The 20,177-nt window shown below is 36.4% G+C and overlaps 1 protein-coding gene and 1 non-coding gene across 5 annotated transcripts; one reads left to right on the top strand and one right to left on the bottom strand.

The window, feature by feature from the left end:
• The first annotated feature begins 60 nt into the window (after positions 1 to 60).
• C12H4orf33 (chromosome 12 C4orf33 homolog) lies at positions 61 to 18,174 on the top strand. 4 transcript variants are annotated; one of them, XM_020886674.2, is made up of 6 exons: positions 61 to 131; positions 9,416 to 9,605; positions 12,664 to 12,724; positions 15,322 to 15,373; positions 15,626 to 15,825; positions 17,944 to 18,174. In XM_020886674.2, the coding sequence occupies exons 2-6, from the start codon at positions 9,425 to 9,427 to the stop codon at positions 18,047 to 18,049; spliced, it is 600 nt and encodes a 199-aa protein (XP_020742333.1). In that variant the 5' UTR covers positions 61 to 131; positions 9,416 to 9,424; the 3' UTR covers positions 18,050 to 18,174. The 4 variants fall into 4 exon arrangements, with proteins under 4 accessions (XP_020742333.1, XP_020742335.1, XP_020742334.1 ...); XM_020886676.2 differs by having other exon boundaries at positions 82 to 167; XM_020886675.2 differs by lacking the exon at positions 61 to 131 and adding an exon at positions 143 to 222.
• TRNAW-CCA (transfer RNA tryptophan (anticodon CCA)) lies at positions 14,603 to 14,675 on the bottom strand. The gene has a single exon. It is a non-coding gene; the product is annotated as a tRNA-Trp (tRNA).
• Positions 18,175 to 20,177: the final 2,003 nt, after the last annotated feature.

Raw genomic sequence — 20,177 nt, 5'->3', positions numbered from 1 at the left:
TGCGTCAGCGCTTACGTCATCGCGCTTTCTGGCGTTTTCTCACATTATTGGCTGTTTGTCGAGCGACGGGCGGGGCTGTGGGAACTTGGATGACAGCGGGCTGAGCCACCTGTGTGGCGGCCGATGCGCTGGTGGGTCTGTGTCTTGGGAGGGAGGGAGTCACCCAGGTGGGTTTTTTTTTTTCTTTTTATTCCTTCATAAAGAAAAAAAATGTAAACATAGGTAGGTTATTAAATACATATTTTAAGTGCCCCAGTATCTTTGTTGCCAAGCACTTTTGATCTGGGAGAACCCACTCGCCAAAGCGGATGGTTGGAAAGTACTTAGGTTTCTGCGTCTGGGAGCAGAATCCAGGCTGGCGTCTTCAGCATCTACCTCCAGAGCTGTACGGATGGAGGATTTCTGGGTGTGAATTTGGTAATCTCCAGAAAATAAGTACGTGGGTCTTTGGAGAAAGGACACAGCTGTTGTCTATACAGTTAGCTGTGTAGCAGCAATAAGGCATGAAGTTAGTAGTACTCCAGAGATCCTGCAGACTCAGCAGCTATTTCTTGAGAACTTTGCTTCCTCGAAAAAGGAAGACAAAAGTTACAACTTTTGCAAGAAAAATTAGTCAAAACTTTACATTTGTAGACGGATTACAATCCCCGTTTTAAAGAAAATGATTTTGTCTAGATTTGAACCTCATCACTGTTTAACAGTTAAGATTAGAGGAAATTTCAATCCCAGCAATAAAAATGTTAACTTGAAGTCAGTTCAGTAAATATGTGTTTTTATGAATTGAGGTAATGTTTCTGAGACGTGTCATAGATGTTGTTTGGTGAACAGTTCAAGATGTTTTTGTTGTCTTGTACTGATACTGTTACATAAAACCTAATGTGCTAAGTCGCTTCAGTCGTGTTAGACTGTTTGTCACCCTATGGACTATAATCCACCAGGTTTCTCTGTCCATGGGATTCTCCAGGCAAGAATACTGGAGTGGGTTGCCACGCCCTACTCCAGGGGATGTTCCCTACCCAGGGATCCAGCCTGCAGCTCCTGCATTGCAGGCAGATTCTTTACCGCTGAGCCACCTGGTAAGCCCAAAACTAATCGTGGTGGTGGTTATAGTTGCTAAGTTGTGTCCGACTCTTGCGGCCCCGTGGTCTGTAGCCCGCCAGGCTTCTCTGTCCATGGGATTTCCCAGGCAAGAATACTGGAGTTGGTTGCCATTTCCTTCTCCAGGGGATCTTCCCCACCCAGGAATCGAACCCGAGTCTCCTATGTTGCAGGCAGATTCTTTACAGACTGAGTTAGGAGGGATGAAGAAATTTTTTAAATGTGTCCAGCTGTATCCAGTTAGGTATTTGAAGTCCTATTACAGGTTTTCTCCATACTCATATTAAGAGAATGAGATGGTCCCTTCCTCTACAGATTGGTTGTTAAATATGGAGGTATATAATATCTATAAAAAGTTTAGTTCAAGTTAGTGAAGATTGAACTTGATCTGGGTTTTAGTGGCCATGAAATTCAAACAAAAACTTGTTGGAAGAAGAAACTGAGAGTGCAAGCTCCAACACTTTATCAAAGGTCAACCAATGCGTTTTCTTCAGGAATGTCTGACTCCCCAAGGGTTTGCTTGTATCTTCCCCTATATTTGAACCTGGTATACTGTCATAGGGTGATTTAACTTGGCACCAAACAAGTAGTTATAAACAACTCTACATCACTAGAAGTTGATATTAGTGTGGGTGAAAGCAGATAGTATTTTCTGGTTGTAAATGATGAGTTAGTCTTTATATTACATAAATTAAATATCTGAAATTGGAATTTTTACCTCTGCACTTGAATTCTTTGGCCTATACAGTCAATATCGATACAGACTATAGTTTTTGGGTTTTGAGGTGTGGTGGGGTATTTTGGTTTTTGTTTTGGTTACAAGATTTTTTACTGGTTGAATTTTAATGGGTTTGAAAATAATTTTAATCTATAAGAAACAAAATTGCTATGATTTCACTTATCTTTAAAGTATCCCTTCTAGTGTTTTCCCTTTTTAAAACTTCCCTTCTGATTTCTACTCACTTAGCCCAAGGTTGGTGCTTCCCTTTGTAGTTACTTCATGCTTCTTCCTGCAGTGTCTATCATAGTGTTTTATAGTTTGACTTCAGGCTCCATTATAGTATCTGGAACACAGTGAGCACTCAATAAGTATCTGATGAAGGAATTAATTTACAGAATGTGTGTGCATAAAAAATATCTATTACTGTAATTGAGTACAGTGAATGAGAAAAGGGAGAGAAAAATCCTTAGTATGTTTGTAACCATTACCTAGTCACTCTTTCATGTTATGTTAGATTTATTTCTGCAATAAGGGAAACCTTTGAGAGTCAATTGATTGCACTAATACTAATTTATGCAATAAACTAACATTGAGCACTGTGAGAAAAACATGAAGAATACAAAGTTGGAAATTTAAGCTAGGATCAAAATTTTAAGATTGTCTGATATTAAATGACATAAAAGGTGATTTTTTAAAAAACTCTTAATAATAATTATATTTTCCCAACCAAGAAGATGACCTGGCAATTCAATGTCTCTTTTTAAGCTTGTCTTTTTATTGTTATAATTATTGTAGTAAAAAACACATAACATGAAATCTACTCAATCTTTAAGGTGTTAAACACAGTATCGCTAACTATGTGCACAGTAAATCTCTAGAACTATTTCATCTTGCATGACTGAAACTCTACACCTATTGAACAGCACTTATTTCCCTCTCCCACAAAAAGTGATTTTTATAAAACAAAAATAATCATCTGGTAAAACAAACACAAAAGTTGTTTTCCCCAAAGCAAGTTTTTTAAAGCATAAGCTCCCCTGGAGAAGGAATGGCTACCCACTCCGGTGGTTCTTGGCTGGAGAATTCCATGGACAGAGGAGCCTGTGAGCTACTTAGGTCGCAAAGAGTTGAACACGACTGGGCTACTAACACACACATACACACAATCTTTTTTGAGAGTGTACTCTGCCCCATGTACATTAACTCATTTAATCCTCACAAAACCGTATAAGGTAGTTGGTATTTTTAAACCCTTTTTTTTTACAGTAACTTCCTGATAACAGTTGAAAAGTGCCTGAATTTGGATTGGAACTTAGTCTGGTTCCAATGTTAGAACCGCCATGTTAAGACCTCCCAGTAGTAGAGGATAATTTACAGCTAGGATAATATTATTTACAGCTCGTGTAATACATTTAACACTTTTTGCTTACATACCCAGTTAGTCTTTCGTTACTTTGAATTATTGCCGCGCATGTTCTATTATAATCTCAATGATATATACTTGGTCTTTAAGTTGCGCAACAATTGTAAATACTGCTGCGTTTCCCTTCCTTTTCTTTCTAGAAAACCGCTCAAACTTCTGTGGAACAATTGAAAGCTTTCATCAGTTCACCCGCGGTCCTACAACAGGTGTCTGCGCTTTACCGCTAAGCCCCGCCCCTGGAGCGTGCGGGCCGTGGGGCGGAGCCTAGGGGGCTGCGCGCTCCTAGTGACCTCGGCCGCCGCGAGCTAGCCGGTGGCGGAGCGGGAGCTTGCGGGTCTGTGTTTCCTTCTTGTTATGCTTTCTCCCCTCTCGTCACTCCTCTCATCCGCTCCCAGTCCTGTTGGCTTTTCTCTGGCCACGTACTTTTCAGCTGCTGGTTCTGGCGGCGGTTTCCTCCCACTCTCCGGGCTAACTTCCTCATTTCTCCGTTTCTCTCTTAAATGCGTGGAGGAGGTGGCAAGTGGTGGTGGGGTGAGGACGCAAACTGGAAAAAACAATCTTACTGTAGAAAACTGAAAAAAAAAAAAAAAATTCGTAAATAGAGAGTTTGGAAATTTTCCTTACAAAATGTTTTATGGAGAAAATACATTTCCCATAACTTCCTTCTTTTATCCTTTGTGCAATTTTTTTTTTTAAATCCTCTCTAGACTCTTAATGCTCCGGGGTTCTGTCCCCATTCTCATGGTTCATTTCCTTTTTAAGATCTTCGCGTAGTAGAAGTAAAGTATGAAAAGAATTATTTTTGACTTTCTTTTTGATAAGACTGATTTGAAGACTAGAAGTTAAAGTGAGAAATTGCATATTAATAAACATTCTTTTTAAGAAAGTCTACACGGACAACATTAAAATTGTATATTAGTTTAAACAAAATTGGAAATATGAAAAACACACTTAGTAAACCAATAACTCTAGGTGCGATAATATATAAAAGAATTCTTCAATTTGCAAAAAAAAAAAATTGTATATTAGGGTGATGTTCTGCTTGAATGAATGTATTCTTTCAATAATATTCCTAATATTCACTCTGACTTTATAGAAATGTTCAGCGTGCAAAACGTGAGGGAAACAAGGGTATTCACAAAAACGTTTGAGAAATCCAGCCTTAAATTAGACTTTTTTTTTAGTATTTTAAATTATTTTTGAATAGTTATGGATGTCTGTTTTAGTATAAAACTCAAGTAGGTTAAAAAAGTGATACAGTGAAAGTAAAACTTCTTCAGCTATCTCAGGCAGGTAATTCCCTCCAAAAAGGCAATTACTGATACACTGGTGTCTCATATATACTTCCTGAGATAGTAGATGCATTCACAAGCATGTATGCAAATACTCTCCCTTTTTATTAGGTAAATGCATACTTTTTGGACCTTGCTTTTTTAAGTTTATATATCTTAGCTGGTATATATAGAGCTGCCTCACTTTTTTTTAACTGCTATGGGCTATTTCATTGTATGAGATAGCATTATTTATTTACCAGTCCTCTACCTGTGGGTGATTAAGTTGTTTAACAATATTTTGTTATTCTGAACAATGTTAAAACAAATATCTTTATAGCTTGTCATTTTGAATGGATACAGGTGTAATAACTCCTAGAACTAGAGTTGTTGAGTCAAAGGTTATTGGCATTTTTTGCTTTGATAGTTACTGAGGGATGCTCTTTACTGGGTCTGTGCCAGTTATGCCTGAATAATTTGGTTGTTTCTCTGTGTCCTCATTATCACGGCATTATATTAAACTTTCTGATTCTTGACAATATAAGTGGAAAATAGGAATTTATTGTTTTAGTTTGCATTTCTACCATTAATGAGCTAGAACATTTTGTATTTTCTGTGTGCTGGCTATTCATACTTTTACACCATTTTTCTGTTGATATGATATTTTCCTTATTCATTTCTAGAAGCCCTTTAAACATTAAACAAATTAATTATTTATCTCAACTATGAATTGCAGGTATTTTTCCCAGACTGTCTTTGATTCTGTAATGGCAAGTTTTTATTTTTGTGGTGGAGGAAGATGGACTTTTGCTTTTATTTTTTAAATGCTTGCATAGCCAAATGTATCAGTGTATCAGTCTTTTTTCAAAATGTATTTTGGGTTTGGGGTTATATTTTAAAAGGCTTCTTTTCTTTTGTAAGATTATCTTTTAAAAACAAGCTCCTGACTTTTTCTTTCTTGTTTTTATGTGATTTGATTTATGTTTAGTTATTTGGGTTTTTTTGTTTTTTCCTGCTGTGCTGCTTGTCTTGTGGGATGTTAGTTCCCCGAGTAGGGCTCAAACCCAGGCCCTGTAGTGAAAGCACAGGCCTAACCACCGGACTGCCAGGAAATGCCCTAGATCTTTGATTCATTTAAAATTTAGTTTGGTGTAGGGATCCAGTTTTATTAAACTGAACTGCAAAATGAACCAGTTGATAATGGATGAGTCCTGATTGATTAGCTACATGAGAACCATTGCCAACTCCCCATAAACTTCTGTACACTATCCAATACCTGCTATGGTGCCTGAAACAAAATGAATAACATTTAATAAACCTTTGATAAGCTAATTTGAAAGGAAGTTTCTAGATGTGATATATTATCTTAGTTATTTGCCATTATATTAATATACAGTGTTGAAAAAAATAATGATACCCCAATACAGTTGATTTCTCTTGCATAAAATCTTAGAATCATGAAGTTTTAGATCCAGAGACTAGAGCAGTTATTCACTCCACAAATAAATTAGTAAATTCTTGTTATTTGCAGGTATTCTAGCTTATGGGGAGAAAATAAACAAGTTGGTCATGTAGTTTTAAGTGCTGTGAACAAAAACAGAGCGGTGTATGGGCAATAGAGAATGACAGGGAGTGGAATGCTTTTCGGATGCCCACTAGCCCAGGTCGTGAAGGGCACTGATAAATGAATCATCTCTACTTCATATGAGCACATATGCAAACAAAGAAAATAGAAAGGTTGTGGGGTTAAGCCACCACAAGCCTACCTGTTCCTAGGGAGTTGAAAGGAAAATCAATTGTCTGTGTCTAGGTCCAGTATTTTCTTTAGATTATAAACTAGTGGGCAGGACTATACTTTTTAGTTGATTTTGTTGTATTATGTACACTTAGATTCATGTATTCTTTAAGCAGATTAATAAGTTTGTTGTTTTGATATGAAACTAACGTCATTTTATGCAATTTAAGTCAAAATTTTATTCTGAGTTCAGTCACTCTGCCCTGTCTGACTCTGCAACCCCATGGACTGTAGCACGCCAGACTTCCCTGTCCATCACCAACTCCCAGAGCTTGCTCAAACTTCATGTCCATTGAGTTGGTGATGCCACCCAACCATGTCATCCTCTGTCGTCCCCTTCTCCTGCCTTCAATCTTGCCCAGCATCAGGGTCTTTCTAATGAGTCAGTTCTTTGCATCAGGTGACCAAAGTATTGGAGTTTTAGCTTCAGCATCAGTCCTTCCAATGAACATTCAGGACTGATTTCCTTTCAGATGGACTGGTTTGATGTCCTTGTAGTCCAAGGGACTCTCAAGGGTCTTCTCTAACACCACAGTTCAAAAGCATCAGATCTTCAGTGCTCAGCTTTCTTTATAGTCCAACTCTCACATCCATACATGACTACTGGAAAAACCATAGTTTTGACTAGATGGACCTTTGTCAGCAGAGTAATGTCTCTGCTTTTCAATATGCTGTTTAAATTTGTCATAGCTTTTCTTCCAAGGAGCAAGCCTCTTTTAATTTTGTGGCTGCAGTCACCATCTGCATTGATTTTGCAGCCCACGGTAATAAAGTCTGTTTCTGTTTCCATTGGTTCTACCCTTGATCATATCAGCCATGGCGCTCTTCCCTGCTAGTGGAAGTCTAGCTGATGTTTTTTGCAGTAATTTACAAATAATACTCAAAGAAACCTTAGAAGAAAAGGAAGAAGGAACCAGTGAAAAGACTTAGATGATCACTACCTTATGCTGTCAATGAGAGTAGCTCTGCTTTTATCATTTATTTATCTTCCAGCTAAAATGACATTTTGCAGTAATTTGAAGCCACAGTCTTACCACAAACCAGCATATGTGCTTGGAAGTGACAGGCTATTTTTAGGAGCACATCACTGCATATGGTTTAATTCCATTTATAGATAGAGATGATGGCCTACAAGAACTGGGAGTTGAAAATTCCCTGGTGGAAACCCACTGATTAGGATAGGCATCCCTTTAATGTATGCAACGTTTTGTGTGTGTGTGGATATGGTAATTGTATGGAGAATGAATGAATCTACCAAAACTTCTAGTCACTGAGCTATGTTTTGCCAGGATTGTCAAAAATTGTCAAGCCCTAAGTTAGGAGTATAGCATGTTAGTACCAGAATAAGATTTAGTGAGCATTTCTAACATCTTGATTTATTCTTATTGCTTCCTCTGTGCTGCAAGAAGGTACTGGTACCAAAATTGGGAATAGAGGGTAAAATATTTATTTTTGAAGAATGTGCCCTCGTATTTCAACAGAACAAAATAAAATTATTATTGAGGTATGTTATCCCATGCAAATCAGGACTAAATTCCACATATATTAGAGTCAGTTTATACAGTCTTACCACTTACTGAGCTTATTTCAATGATGAATATAAATTGCTCAACATATCCTCTTCTTCTCAAGTGCTATTAGCTGCAAATGGCTTGTAATACCATAACTATTTTTTTAATTTTAGAAGTTATTAAAATTTGTTAGCGTATAGTGAAAATTGAGAAAACTACATACTTCACAAAAAGGTTTTTGAAGCTCTTGGATTTGTTATCTGACACACAGCTTATATATTTGGATCTCCCAATGCTGGGCACATAGTAGGTACTTAATATATATTTGCTGGAATAAATTTATTCAAGTATAGTTTTTATGAAGCCATCACATTGTATACCTTAAATATATACATTTTTTTTGGTCAATTATACCTCAGTAAACCTGAACAAAATGTCTTGAAGCAAATTTATTCAAAATGTGGAACTTTATTATTTGCAATAAAAGGAACATGAAGCAAAGAAATGCATTCGAAGACTTCAGATAAGTCTAGAAATATCATCATTTACTAACCAAGATTATCTTTTGGGCAAGACATAAGGACCTAGTATAACTGGGGGGAGTCTGTCACTCCTAAATAAGGTTTCCCTCTATTTGCAGATTTCTGAAATGTTCATCTGGGAAAGCATGACTGACATTGGTTCAGTTTCTTGGTTTACTAGCTATTTGGTCTCGACATGTCTGTTTCTTCATTTGTAATATATAATAGTAGCTTCTCTACAAGTTTTTGTGAAATTAAATTTTTATTAAGTGCTTGATCCATAGTGTTCAACAGAACATAATTTTATTAATTTAACACTGTGTCCTTCTGTTTAATGCTTAGAGTAACAATTTAAAATGAAAATACTGCTTGTGTCAGATGTACTTTTTCTATTTGAAAGTTTAATGATCACAGATTTTGTTACCATATTTCAGTTGGAGAAAAGGGATTAACCAAGCACGTGGTCATTTAACACTTGAAATATCAAAGATTGCAAAGGCTAAGAAAAACCTTACTCTGAGACTAAGGATGACAGTGTTAAACTTTGCCAGTCTTGAAATGCTTGAAGCCCCTTCCTCCATTTTCACTGCAAAAAGGAAAAGAATTTTAGCCGAAAGAACAGTGTTAACAGCAATGCTTGTGTTCATTTATACAGATTTCGAAAAATCAAACTTAATTTTACTGTAAAGATCTTAATTCTCAGGTAATCCAGTAATTCATCTGCATGCTTTACAATAAGACAAAGAATGGCATATAAACTTATAGTGCTTATAGTTTTAAGTAAATGAACAGTTTGCAATGGATTAGTTACAGTTCTTAAAAATTATTTTGATACACTCTTTACAAGGTAACTCGAGGCAGATCTAGTCTTAACAATTTTAGCATCCAATCACCTATTATAATAGAATTCCATATCCATAATTTACCACACCATGAATGGCCTTTTGACTCTGAGAATCGTGTTCTTGTCACTCTGCTGCCTTCCTGCCTGCTATTTGGCTTGGAAATTTTTGTTTCATTTCTTTCTAAAGGAAACATTTGCAAATCGTTAGTTTTTCTCTTTTTTCCCCCTTAGAGTCTTTAGATGGATTTTAAAATTGAACACACTTGGGATGGTTTTCCAGTGACGCATGAGCCAGTATTTGTCAGGCTGAATCCAGGTGACAGAGGAGTGATGATGGAAGTCAGTGCTCCATTTTTCAGTGATCCTCCAGCCCCACTAGGAGAACCAGGAAAACCTTTCAATCAATTGTGGGATTATGAAGGTAAGTAGAAGTGCTGTATTTTATTGCAAACATAAATCTTTTTATAATAACCTCTCATAGAACTATTATTTTATCTTGCTCTAAGGAAGTGAGTGCTTCTGAGCCCCTGACATGTGCAGTTTTCTGATATTTCCTACCAATCTCTCATTCTGACTTTTTCACCATTACCTATGGACTTTGGCTATATAACTAGAACAGTGAAGAATGGCAATTACAAATCCAGATTTTTAAATTGCTGCTATATTTCCTTCCTTTACATCCGTTACCTATTCTAGAAAAGTTCAGCATTCCTGTTTTGTTTTTAAGTATCTTCAAATGGCTACTTTAACCTTATAAACCTTCTTTATGGAAGCTTTGTGGTGTTTTACTTATTATAAAAACATCATCAACTTCAACATGAAGTATAGTTTTTATTTTATACTGGCAAATAATCACACATCAAAGGAAGGCTAAGAGAACTGCCATGAAATCGCAGTTTCAGGTTTGCTGTATGATCACCTTCTAATGAATCCTAATTAAGCTACCAAACTTATCTTTCTGAAATAATCTTTATGATGCCATTCCCTAGATTACAGATCTTTACTGTCCCTAAGATAAGGTTCAAATCCTTCCCCTAAGCTTTCAGGGTACTCATGAATCGAGCTATCATATTAAACCAAAAGCTCTTAACTTCCTAAAGGCTGATAGTCTAACCTTTCGGTCATATTCTCACTTACGTACCTTTTCTCTTTCAAGCCCCCACCTTTGACACATATCGTTCACAGTCTAATTCAGTTTCCATTTCTTCAAAGAAACCTTTGATGACTTTTCTAGTCCACACTAACATCTACTTTCTCTATACCATCTGTGTGGCATGCATTTTATTGGTGTTAATTGATCACATCTTAAACATATATTGTTTCTTATTGATATATAACTTTTATATACCAACTTCCTGATCATGTTAGTCACTCACACTAATGTGAGTTATATACTGGAGGTACTATAGACACTAAACTCAGCAAATCCTAAACTCAAGTAATCCACTTCTCTTATAAACCTACTTCTTTCCCTAATTGCCCAATCTAAGTCAATGGCACCATAATACATCAAATCACCAAATATAGAAATGTGATGTCTTTTCAAGATATCCATTTCTGTCTCTATATTTGGATCAAGTCCTATCAGTTTCACCTCTTAAGTGTTTCTCTAATTCAGTATCTCTTCTTCATTCTACTATCCTTGCCATAGGTAAGAGACTTTAAAAGGAATAATAAGACTCACTGAATTGTTAATGGGACCATATCTTATATATTTTATTATTATAAAAATAACACATGGAAAACTAGAAACAACCTAAATGTCTATCAATAAAGGATTATGTTAATAAATCATAACATTCTATAGAAGAATACTATGCAGCAATTAAAAAGAATTAGTCATCTGTATGCTGTGAACTTGCATGTGTGTATATATGTGAAGAAAGCAAATTGTAAGCAGGAAATGATTCTATAGATACATTTTTTTAATCTATGCAGGTAAAATAGATTGTGGAAAGGCAGAAGTCTGACAGGTTTTAGAGCAAAATGGGAAGATAAAGGCTGACTTTTTATTTACATATATGTTTATATTGTTTTGATAATAAGCATATATCACTTTCATAATTCTCTAATTTTTTAAATAAGCATGCTCAGAAAATTCCAGGAAATTGTAAAGAAAAATCACCCCCCTGTATTCTACTTGTCAGAAATAAACAGCCGTGACATTTTTGTGCACATTTTACAGGCCTCTAAGCACAGGCACATGTGTACATTTTTGTTTCATGTACACTAGCTTATTGCTCTGCAGCTTACTTATCAAGTATCATTCCTTTTATCTTTCCTGCATCAAAAATAACTTAACTGTATATTTTATTTTAATGACTGAATTATATTCTGTTACATGGAGTACACAGATTTCATTATTTTTTTTAACAGCTCTCCTACATAATATGTGTTCAGTTGCTCAGTCATGTCCAACTCTGTGACCCCATGGACTGTAGCCGGCCAGGCTCCTCTGTCCATGGGGATTCTCCGGGCAAGAATACTGGAGTGGGTTGCCATTCCCTTCTCCAGGGGATGTTCCCAACCCAGGGATCGAACCCAGGTCTCCCACTTTGTAAGCAGATCCTTTATCATCTGAGCCACCAGGGAAGCCTCTCCTATATAATAGGTTTATTTATATATAACAGGAGGTAAACCATTTAGACCGTTTCTTTTGAGTAATACTTTGATAAATAGCATGTTACTTCTTTTCTCAGTTGTGTGATTATTTCTTTAGGATAAATTCCTTGAAAAAGATAACTAGCTCAGAGTCTGTGATAATGCTCATTGCTTTTCAACCTCACCAGCACTAGGCTTTATTAATATTTTTATTTAATGGCTATCTGATATGGTTTTTCCAGTAGTTATGTATGGATGTGAGAGTTGGACTATAAAGAAAGTTGAGCACCAAAGGATTGATGTTTTTGAACTGTGATGTTGGAGAAGACTCTTGAGAGTCCTTTGAACTGCAAGGAAATCCAACCAGTCCATCTAAAAGGAAATCAATCCTGAATACTCATTGGAAGGACTGATGCTAAAGCTAAAACTCTAATACTTTGGCCACCTGATGCAAAGAGTTGACTCGTTGGAAAAGACCCTGATGCTGGGCAAGATTGAAGGCAGGAGGAGAAGGGGATGACAGAGGATGAGATGGTTGGATGGCATCACCGACTCAATGGACATAAGTTTGAATAAACTCCAGGAGTTGGTGATGGACAGGGAGGCGTGGTGTGCTGCAGTCCATGGGGTTGCAAAGAGTTAGACATGGCTGAGCACCTGAACTGACTGACTGATATGGAGAAAAAAGATGATTTATTTTTTTACGTATTTTTTCTTATAGGCAGTGTCTAGTTTTTATTTTCCTCTTTTCCTTGTGGTGATATAGCTTTAATTAAAAATAATGTATTCATTCATTTATATTCTAAAGATATAAACAGATTATTAATTGTTGAAGCAAAATTAAATTTCTCTATCTGTCCTATCTCTGTTTTCAAAAGTTGTGGAAGCATTTTTCTTGAATGACATAACTGAACAGTATTTAGAAGTTGAACTTTGTCCGTAAGTATAAAATATTTTTTCTAACTCATTACTATATATTTTGAACACATTATTTTCTAATTATAAACCATATAGATTAATAAAAGCTCACTAATTCTATCTAACTAGTGGGAATGCTAGTCTGAATTTATCTGAATTATATGTAATTCTTTGTTTTCAAGTAGATGTGTAATGTAGAATATGTTTTAGAAAATATTGCATTGATACTATTTTCAATTCACTAATGTTTTCTAATAAATTTGAAGGTTGTTTTGCAAAATGAAAAATTCTTATAAAACTCATTATTTACACTGTAAATTTGCATTATTATATATTAACTATTTAGAAATAAAGAGGCATATAGATATAATGAATCGAACTACTTCATGAAAATGATTACTTTATGGAAGTGATGATTACTTTATGAAAATGGCTTTAGGGGATTCTTTTAATAACTAGGTTAAATATTTAATCTTATATATTACATAACTATGTGTTCATTATTCCTCCTTTTATTCATCATTCATTTACTGAGTATATACTATGTCATTTTGTGTGCCACAGATTAAAACTAAATCACACGTGGCTTTTCCTAGACTCAAGAAAATTATTAACCATGGACTCTCTCTGTACAAATTTAACTGGTCCTTGGGAACTGTCTACCTGGTTGGCAGTTTTCTTTGCTCTAGATATGAAAAAGTAAATTTATGCTTACCTGTTAATTTAAATTGTAAGAAAAGTTAATATTTAGAAATGAAATATTTATTTATACACCATTACTATTTTAAAATGACATTTCAGTACTCCTCAGTATCAGTTATCTTGCAGTCTTTGTCCTTTTGTAGACTAAGCAGAGACCCAAACAATTGATTTAAATGAGATTTTGGATACAGTTTTCTTTTACTTTGAATTCTTGATAATATAACTGTTTACAATTATAGTTTTTCAGAAGTTACTATATATCTTTGTTACCCTTCAAATAACATATCAAAAAAATTTTGGGGAAATATGATTAATTATCATAAACTACAATGTGAAGTAAGAAAATTTCCCCATATACATCAGAAAGCTAAGGCAAATAGGTTTATAACTTGTATGGAAGGTTAGTCAAGAACGTGGATCTGCTCTAATTCTTAAGCTACATCCTTAGCTTAAATTTGTCAGATAGTATCAGTTTATTTTCATAAAGTGATGACTTAGCACAAAATACATTGAATAGATTTATCTTTTGTTAGAAAATTATTCAATAACCATTGTGAATAAAATTCTAAGAGTTCAGTTTTAGATATATTAGGACAATTAATAATCAATAATCTTGGTTTTGCTTCAGGCAAGCAACTCCTATAACAGTTAACCTCTAGGAAAGCAATTTGAATACGTTTGAATTTGTAAGACCTTTTGTTGCTCTTAAGATATTCGTATGGTTGCATAATAACAATAAAAATAAGCAGAGAACTTTTAAATGGAAAAGAATACTTGTTTCTCTTTGACTCATTTCTCGAAGGAAATCCTTCTAGAAAACTCTCAATAGACCATCTGTGCCAAATGTTTAGATACAGTCTTTTACAAAAATGGTAAATTTGCTTCATGTAGCTGTTTGAAATCCTTTGATTCTTACTGACATGGATAATCCCAATTATTCTCTCTTATTAGAATTTTTTTGTGGGGATATGTTGTGCTTCTTTAAAATGGACATCAGTGTCAGAACTAATGGTAGAAAGCAGGAAAACACAACAGACAGATGGAATGAGGGCAGTTGTACTAGGAAGTGAAGTGAAGTCGCTCAGTTGTGTCTGACTCTTTGCAACCCTGTGGATTGTAGCCTACCAGCCTCCTCCATCCATGGGATTCTCCAGGCAAGAATACTGGGGTGGGTTGCCATTTCCTTCTCCAGGGTATCTTCCTGACCCAGGGATCGAACCTGGGTCTCCTGCATTGGAGGCAGACGCTTTAACCTCTGAGCCACCAGGGAAGCCCCTAGTTACAAATTAAAGTCTTCAGCCTGTTAAGTAGTTTTAGACAACCTATATTTTTATTTTCTATCTCCTTAATGAGCTTCAAGACAGTTTTCTTATAGAAATAACATTTTAAAAAGTTGTGAGATTTTGACCTGGAAATTGGTGCCAGCTTCCCTTAGGATACTTTAATTTTCAAAATAAGTTTTCTAATGAACTCCAAATATCCCACCCATTTTTCATACTGTGTGTTGTCTAACCAATTGAAATATTTCATATTTCTTATTTAGATAATATAAAGGAGGAATCTGAACATGTGTAACTTTATGCATTTGATGGCACTTGGCCTGGGAAATAAGTCATTTCTAAGTAACTGAACATGCTGGCTTTCCCTGTAATTATCTAGTATGCATACTGCATCCTTTAATTATTTGGAAACTTAGTCATAAGCACGCACATGGAGGAGGTCATGGCAGGCGACTCCAGTGTTCTTGCCTAGAGAATCCCATGGACAGAGAAGCCTGGCAGGCTACAGTCCATGGGTTCACGTAGAGTCGGATGTGACTGAAGCAACTTAGCATGTGCACACACACGTGGACGTGAAAGGTAGTGAAGAAAATAATGATCGTTTCAAACACTCATGAAGAATTTTAAATTTTACAGCCATGGACAGCATTTGGTGCTTTTACTCTCTGGAAGAAGAAATGTGTGGAAAGTAAGTAAATGAAAATATGAGACAAAATGCTTAAGTGTACAGGGTATATTGTTACTATTGTTCAGTTGCTCAGTTGTGTCCTACTCATGGTTCATGGGTTGTTCATATGACTCCCACGAGCTACAACCCACCTGGCTTCTTTGTCTATGAGATTTCCCAGGCAAGAAAACTGAAGTGGGTTGCCATTTTCTTCTCCAGTTTAAAGTATAAATATGAATAGACCTTTTTGTGTTTCACTTGTTGTTTCTGTAGCAAGGACTTGATCTGTCATTCAAAGTGTCCCGAGGAGAAACAAAATGGCAAGGCAGTGCTTATATTCCTTGGAGTTATTTTCCACCAAATGTAACAAAATTCAATTCATTTGCAATTCATGGATCAAAAGATAAAAGAAACTATGAAGCTCTTTACCCTGTGCCTCAACATGAGCTGCAGCAAGGACAAAAACCTGATTTGTAAGTAGAAAATAAATGAAAAAATGTCCCAACTGTAAGAGTTTTTTTTTTTTTTTAATTAATTCGTGGTAGGGTAGCAGTAACATTTTTTGGTCAAAGAAGACACATACAAGCATAGTCTTATACGTGTCTCTCTACTGCTGTCAGTAGCGCACTTAGATTTCCACAGTAGTGTATGAAGAATCTTCTTAGTGAGTACTTAGCAATTAGCATTGAAGTATAGTTGCAAATTTATTTATGATCCGTCTCAGAGGTAAATGACCAGAGGCATCTGTATTTCCTGGTGTGAGTGGTGGGTTAATAAATCTTTTCTTCTGCTGCTTGAGAATCTGACCTTAAGTTAACTCTAGTTCTGTTCTCCTGGTCACCTCATGATGATAAAAATGTCACTGTATTTCTAGGCAGCATAGATGGGGACAGCAGGGCTTAGGGATTTCCCTTTAACAGTAATGTACCCTGTGGGGACCCTGGAAGCTACTCCTAGAGAGTTATTACAAGAAATACTGTCTCCTGTGGGGCAGCAGGCATACAAGCCAAGGAGTCACCTGCAAACTTTCCATTGAAGTCTGATCTCTTTGCACCTGAAGCCGTCACTTAAGGAGAACGTAGCCCCCGGCCAGTCTTATGAATGCTTCATGGACTGCTGCAAACACTACCCACTTAGGAGGAGGAAAGCCAGACCCTGTCCTGGGGCAACCTCAGAGTACTCAAGTGGCCCCTGAGAGTCCCACTCTATTGAGTGTACTCAAGTGGCCGAGGTAGCCTGGTGAGTCTGCATGTTTAGACAAGCCCAATGGAGACATCCTAGTGGGCTGTGCACCGAGGTAGGCTGATTTCCCTCCCCTTCCCCCTTAGCAAGTGCTGCGCTGTCTTTCTCCCTTGCCCTTCCTGTCTTGCTCTTTCTCTGCTCTGCTTGGATTTTTGTCTCTTCATGCCTGTTCCTTTATTCTGCCTGACCTATTTTCCACTTTCCCCCTTGCTTTTCTCCCAGGTCCTGACCCTTTCTAACCAGCCTCTTTTCTCCCTTCCTTTCTCTTATCCTTCGATGTTGCTTCCTTAGCTGCTTAATCTGGATTGACAGTTGTGACTAAAACTGGTTCACTTGGTCAGGTGGGCAGAGTGGGACAGGAATCTGGATGCCACTCACTCGGGGCTTTCTTACCAAGATGGCTTGTCTCTTTGGCTTCTCACAAGCTAATGCACTCCTGTATTTGGGCTTTTTGTTTATAGGTTATTGGATGCTTACTCTAGGTAAAAGTGAGATTATGCTGTCGGCTAGCACAGAGGGATTTCCTTCAGGGCTGGGTTGCTCTGCAGCATGTGAGCTAAACCTGCCTCTCCTCTTGGCATGCTCAGTCGCTTCAGTCATGCCCAGCCCTCTGTGACCCTATGGACTGTAACCCACCAGGTTCCTCTGTCCGAGGGATTCTCTAGGCAAGAATACTGGAGTGGGTTGCTGTGCCCTCCTCCAAGGGATTTTCCTCATCCAGGGATCGAACCCCATCTCTTACATCTCCTGCATTGGCAGGTGGATTCTTTACCACCAGCGCCACCTGGGAAGCCCCTCTCTCCTCATTAGGCCACAGTAAAAAGCTAATAGTTAAATGGTAGTAAATCCTAATAGTTAAATGATTTCCTAGAAAGAGAAAAAAAGAATTATATTTAACTCTTTTTTACATAAATCTGCCTTGCTTTGGCAAAGGAGTCTATCCTTTTATCTATTGAGCTGAAACTTTTTAAAAACAATTGTTTGTATAACTGATATAAATCACATCAGAGTTTGAATATGAAAATATCTGTGAGAATATAATGTGATTTGTTTAAGACTAGATGAAATGAGTCAGGTTTTGATGGCTGATTTTTATTTGTCTTCAGCTGTGAGGGAGCTATTTGCAGAATTGAAAGGAGAGTGCTTTGAGATATGGGTGAATATTTTCAGAGCTGAATGTTTGATGGCTAGAGTAAGAAAACTATACATGTGAATACATCTTACCTTTGAGGTTCTTAAAATAGAATGTTGTCCTATAATAGATTGACAAAATAAATAGACTCTCAGAACAAGTTTTTCACAAATATATAATTCATTTCAATTCTGACTATTTTTCTCTTTGCATGTAGCCATCGTCTGGAATACTTCAAGCCTTTCAGTTTTAACACACTGCTTGGAGAAAAGTGGAACCAACCAGAATCAGACCTGTGGCTAATAGAGAAACCTGATTTGTAGGAGTATAGTAGATGACTGTATCAATCATTTCTTCTCTATACCCTTTAAGGTAAACCAATAATAATCTCTTTCACAATATCATGAACACATTTCAACAATAAATATTTTATAGAAGTCAGTGAAAATAGAGTATTTCTGTGGTAAATTGTGTATGAATTAACAGGAAAGTAGAAAGTTCAGATATGATTTTAACTGTAAAGTGAAAATGCTTCCTAGTCACTTTGTCCAGGAGCCATCATGTCAAGATTCTACCATCTGCCTTGCATCACCATCACCCCCAAACATCCCTGACTCTGTCAGCCAAAATCATTATTTCTCTTCCCATTTCCCTAAACTTCATCCAGCTTGTAACTGAACATCTTCTTTGCACATTTTTTGAACTCCATCGTAATATAAATTCTCGGACTTCCCTGGTGGTATAATGGTTAAGAATTCACCTGCCAATGCAGGGGTCGTGGGTTCAGTCCCTGGTTGGGGAAGATCCCACGTGCTGTGGGGCAGCTAAGCCTGTGCACCACAGCTGCCGAAGGCTGTGCTCCCTAGAACCTTGGTCCACAACCAGAGAAGCCACCACAATGAGACGCACTCACCACTGAAGAGAAGCTGTGTCAGCACTGAAGACCCAGCACAGCTCAAAATAAGTAAGTTTTTAAAATTGACACTTCCTTTTGAAAAATATTTGTATAATAATCTTTAGTCAGGCTCCTCTGTTCATACTTGAAATGAATAGAAAACAATGGTATATTTCATTTGAACAGGAGGTACACATCTGTTAAGGCATTATTAAAATACATGTGCTATTTAATCAGTGGTTTTTTCCTGTCTGATGATTACTTTTCTTCTGTAGAAGAAAATAGAATGAAGTTGTCTTGAATTCCGGCAACAGATTCTGCTTTCATTTGCAAATAAATGACATTTTCTTCATGCTGTTAAACAAGATGTCCAAATGTCTTCATTTTATTTTGTAAACATGAAACACCTCTGGTCCATAATTTTCAAATTTTGTTATAATTAATTGCTTGAAGCCATCTAGTAGATTATCTATGAACTTTTCCACCAAACCTGGTCCTTCACCATTGTTCTTAACACGAGATTAGCAGTCTTACAGAGGAAACTTTATTGCTTGTACAGACACCTATTTGCCTACCCAACAGTATACTTTTATTTCTTCTTCTTTGCTAACTCTTTTATATAGCTTCAATTTTTATTTTTTATTTCAGTTTATATAGCTTCAATTTTTAGAGAATCATCTCAAAAACTACATTTTCCGCAATTCCTTTGCAGATAGAAAGGACATTATAAAACAGTTCAATGAGATTAAGTATACAGTGTTAGAAGGGGCTTCAAGAAAAGATGCCTTACAAATGAAAGACTCAGCTGCCATATATCTTTTGTCCTTTGCCTTCTCTCTTCCTTTTTCTGGAATTGCAGAATTGATACCTGAGGTAACACACTAGCTCCTTGTTTTAATTAAGAGACAACCCATGGATAGGCCAGTAACAAGACAAAAGAAGCCTAGGTTGCAAACAGCACAATAAGGTAACATATCATATCAGAACTGCTACCTACGGACTTCTTTATAAAGAAAAAAATTAACTTCCTAATTTGTTTCCACAAGTTGATCAATAGGTTCAATGCACTCCCATTAAAAAACCCAGAAGGCTTTTTTTGGTAGAAATTGACACAGTGATTCAAATTTTATGTGGAAATACAAAGGACTTGAAATAGCCAAAAAAAATTTGAAGTAGTACAAAGTTGGAGGACTTATTCTATATGACTTCTAGACTTATTAAGCTTCAGTGTTGAAGACACTTTGACCTTGGCATAGATTTAGATAGATATATCAATGGAACAGAGTAGAGAAACCAGAAAGAAGGACTACGTCTAGTCAGTTGACTTTTTGACAAAGGGAAAGGATCATCTTTTCAACAAATAGTTTTCCAGTTGGAATAACTGGAAAAATGTGAAAAAAATATTCAGTTTACCTAACAACCTACAGAAAAAATGTGAATGGTGAAATAAAAAAAGTTCTAGAAAAAAAAATTATATCCTGGGGTAGAAAAAGATTTTTTTCACACAGGATATAAAAAGCATTAACTGAAAAGGAAAAAAAATGAGAAATTGAACT

The sequence above is a fragment of the Odocoileus virginianus genome, chromosome 12, assembly GCF_023699985.2.
Source record: "Odocoileus virginianus isolate 20LAN1187 ecotype Illinois chromosome 12, Ovbor_1.2, whole genome shotgun sequence".
Taxonomy (NCBI): Eukaryota; Metazoa; Chordata; class Mammalia; order Artiodactyla; family Cervidae; genus Odocoileus; species Odocoileus virginianus.
This window is presented reverse-complemented; position numbering and strand designations above follow the sequence as displayed.

Excerpts from the sequence above, each read along its gene's own strand:
- C12H4orf33 (XM_020886674.2), top strand. The coding sequence starts at position 9,425 with ATGGATTTTAAAATTGAACACACTTGGGATGGTTTTCCAGTGACGCAT. Across the intron at positions 9,606-12,663 it reads TCAATTGTGGGATTATGAAG|TTGTGGAAGCATTTTTCTTG; the intron begins GTAAGTAGAAGT and ends TGTTTTCAAAAG. Across the intron at positions 12,725-15,321 it reads TTAGAAGTTGAACTTTGTCC|CCATGGACAGCATTTGGTGC; the intron begins GTAAGTATAAAA and ends TAAATTTTACAG.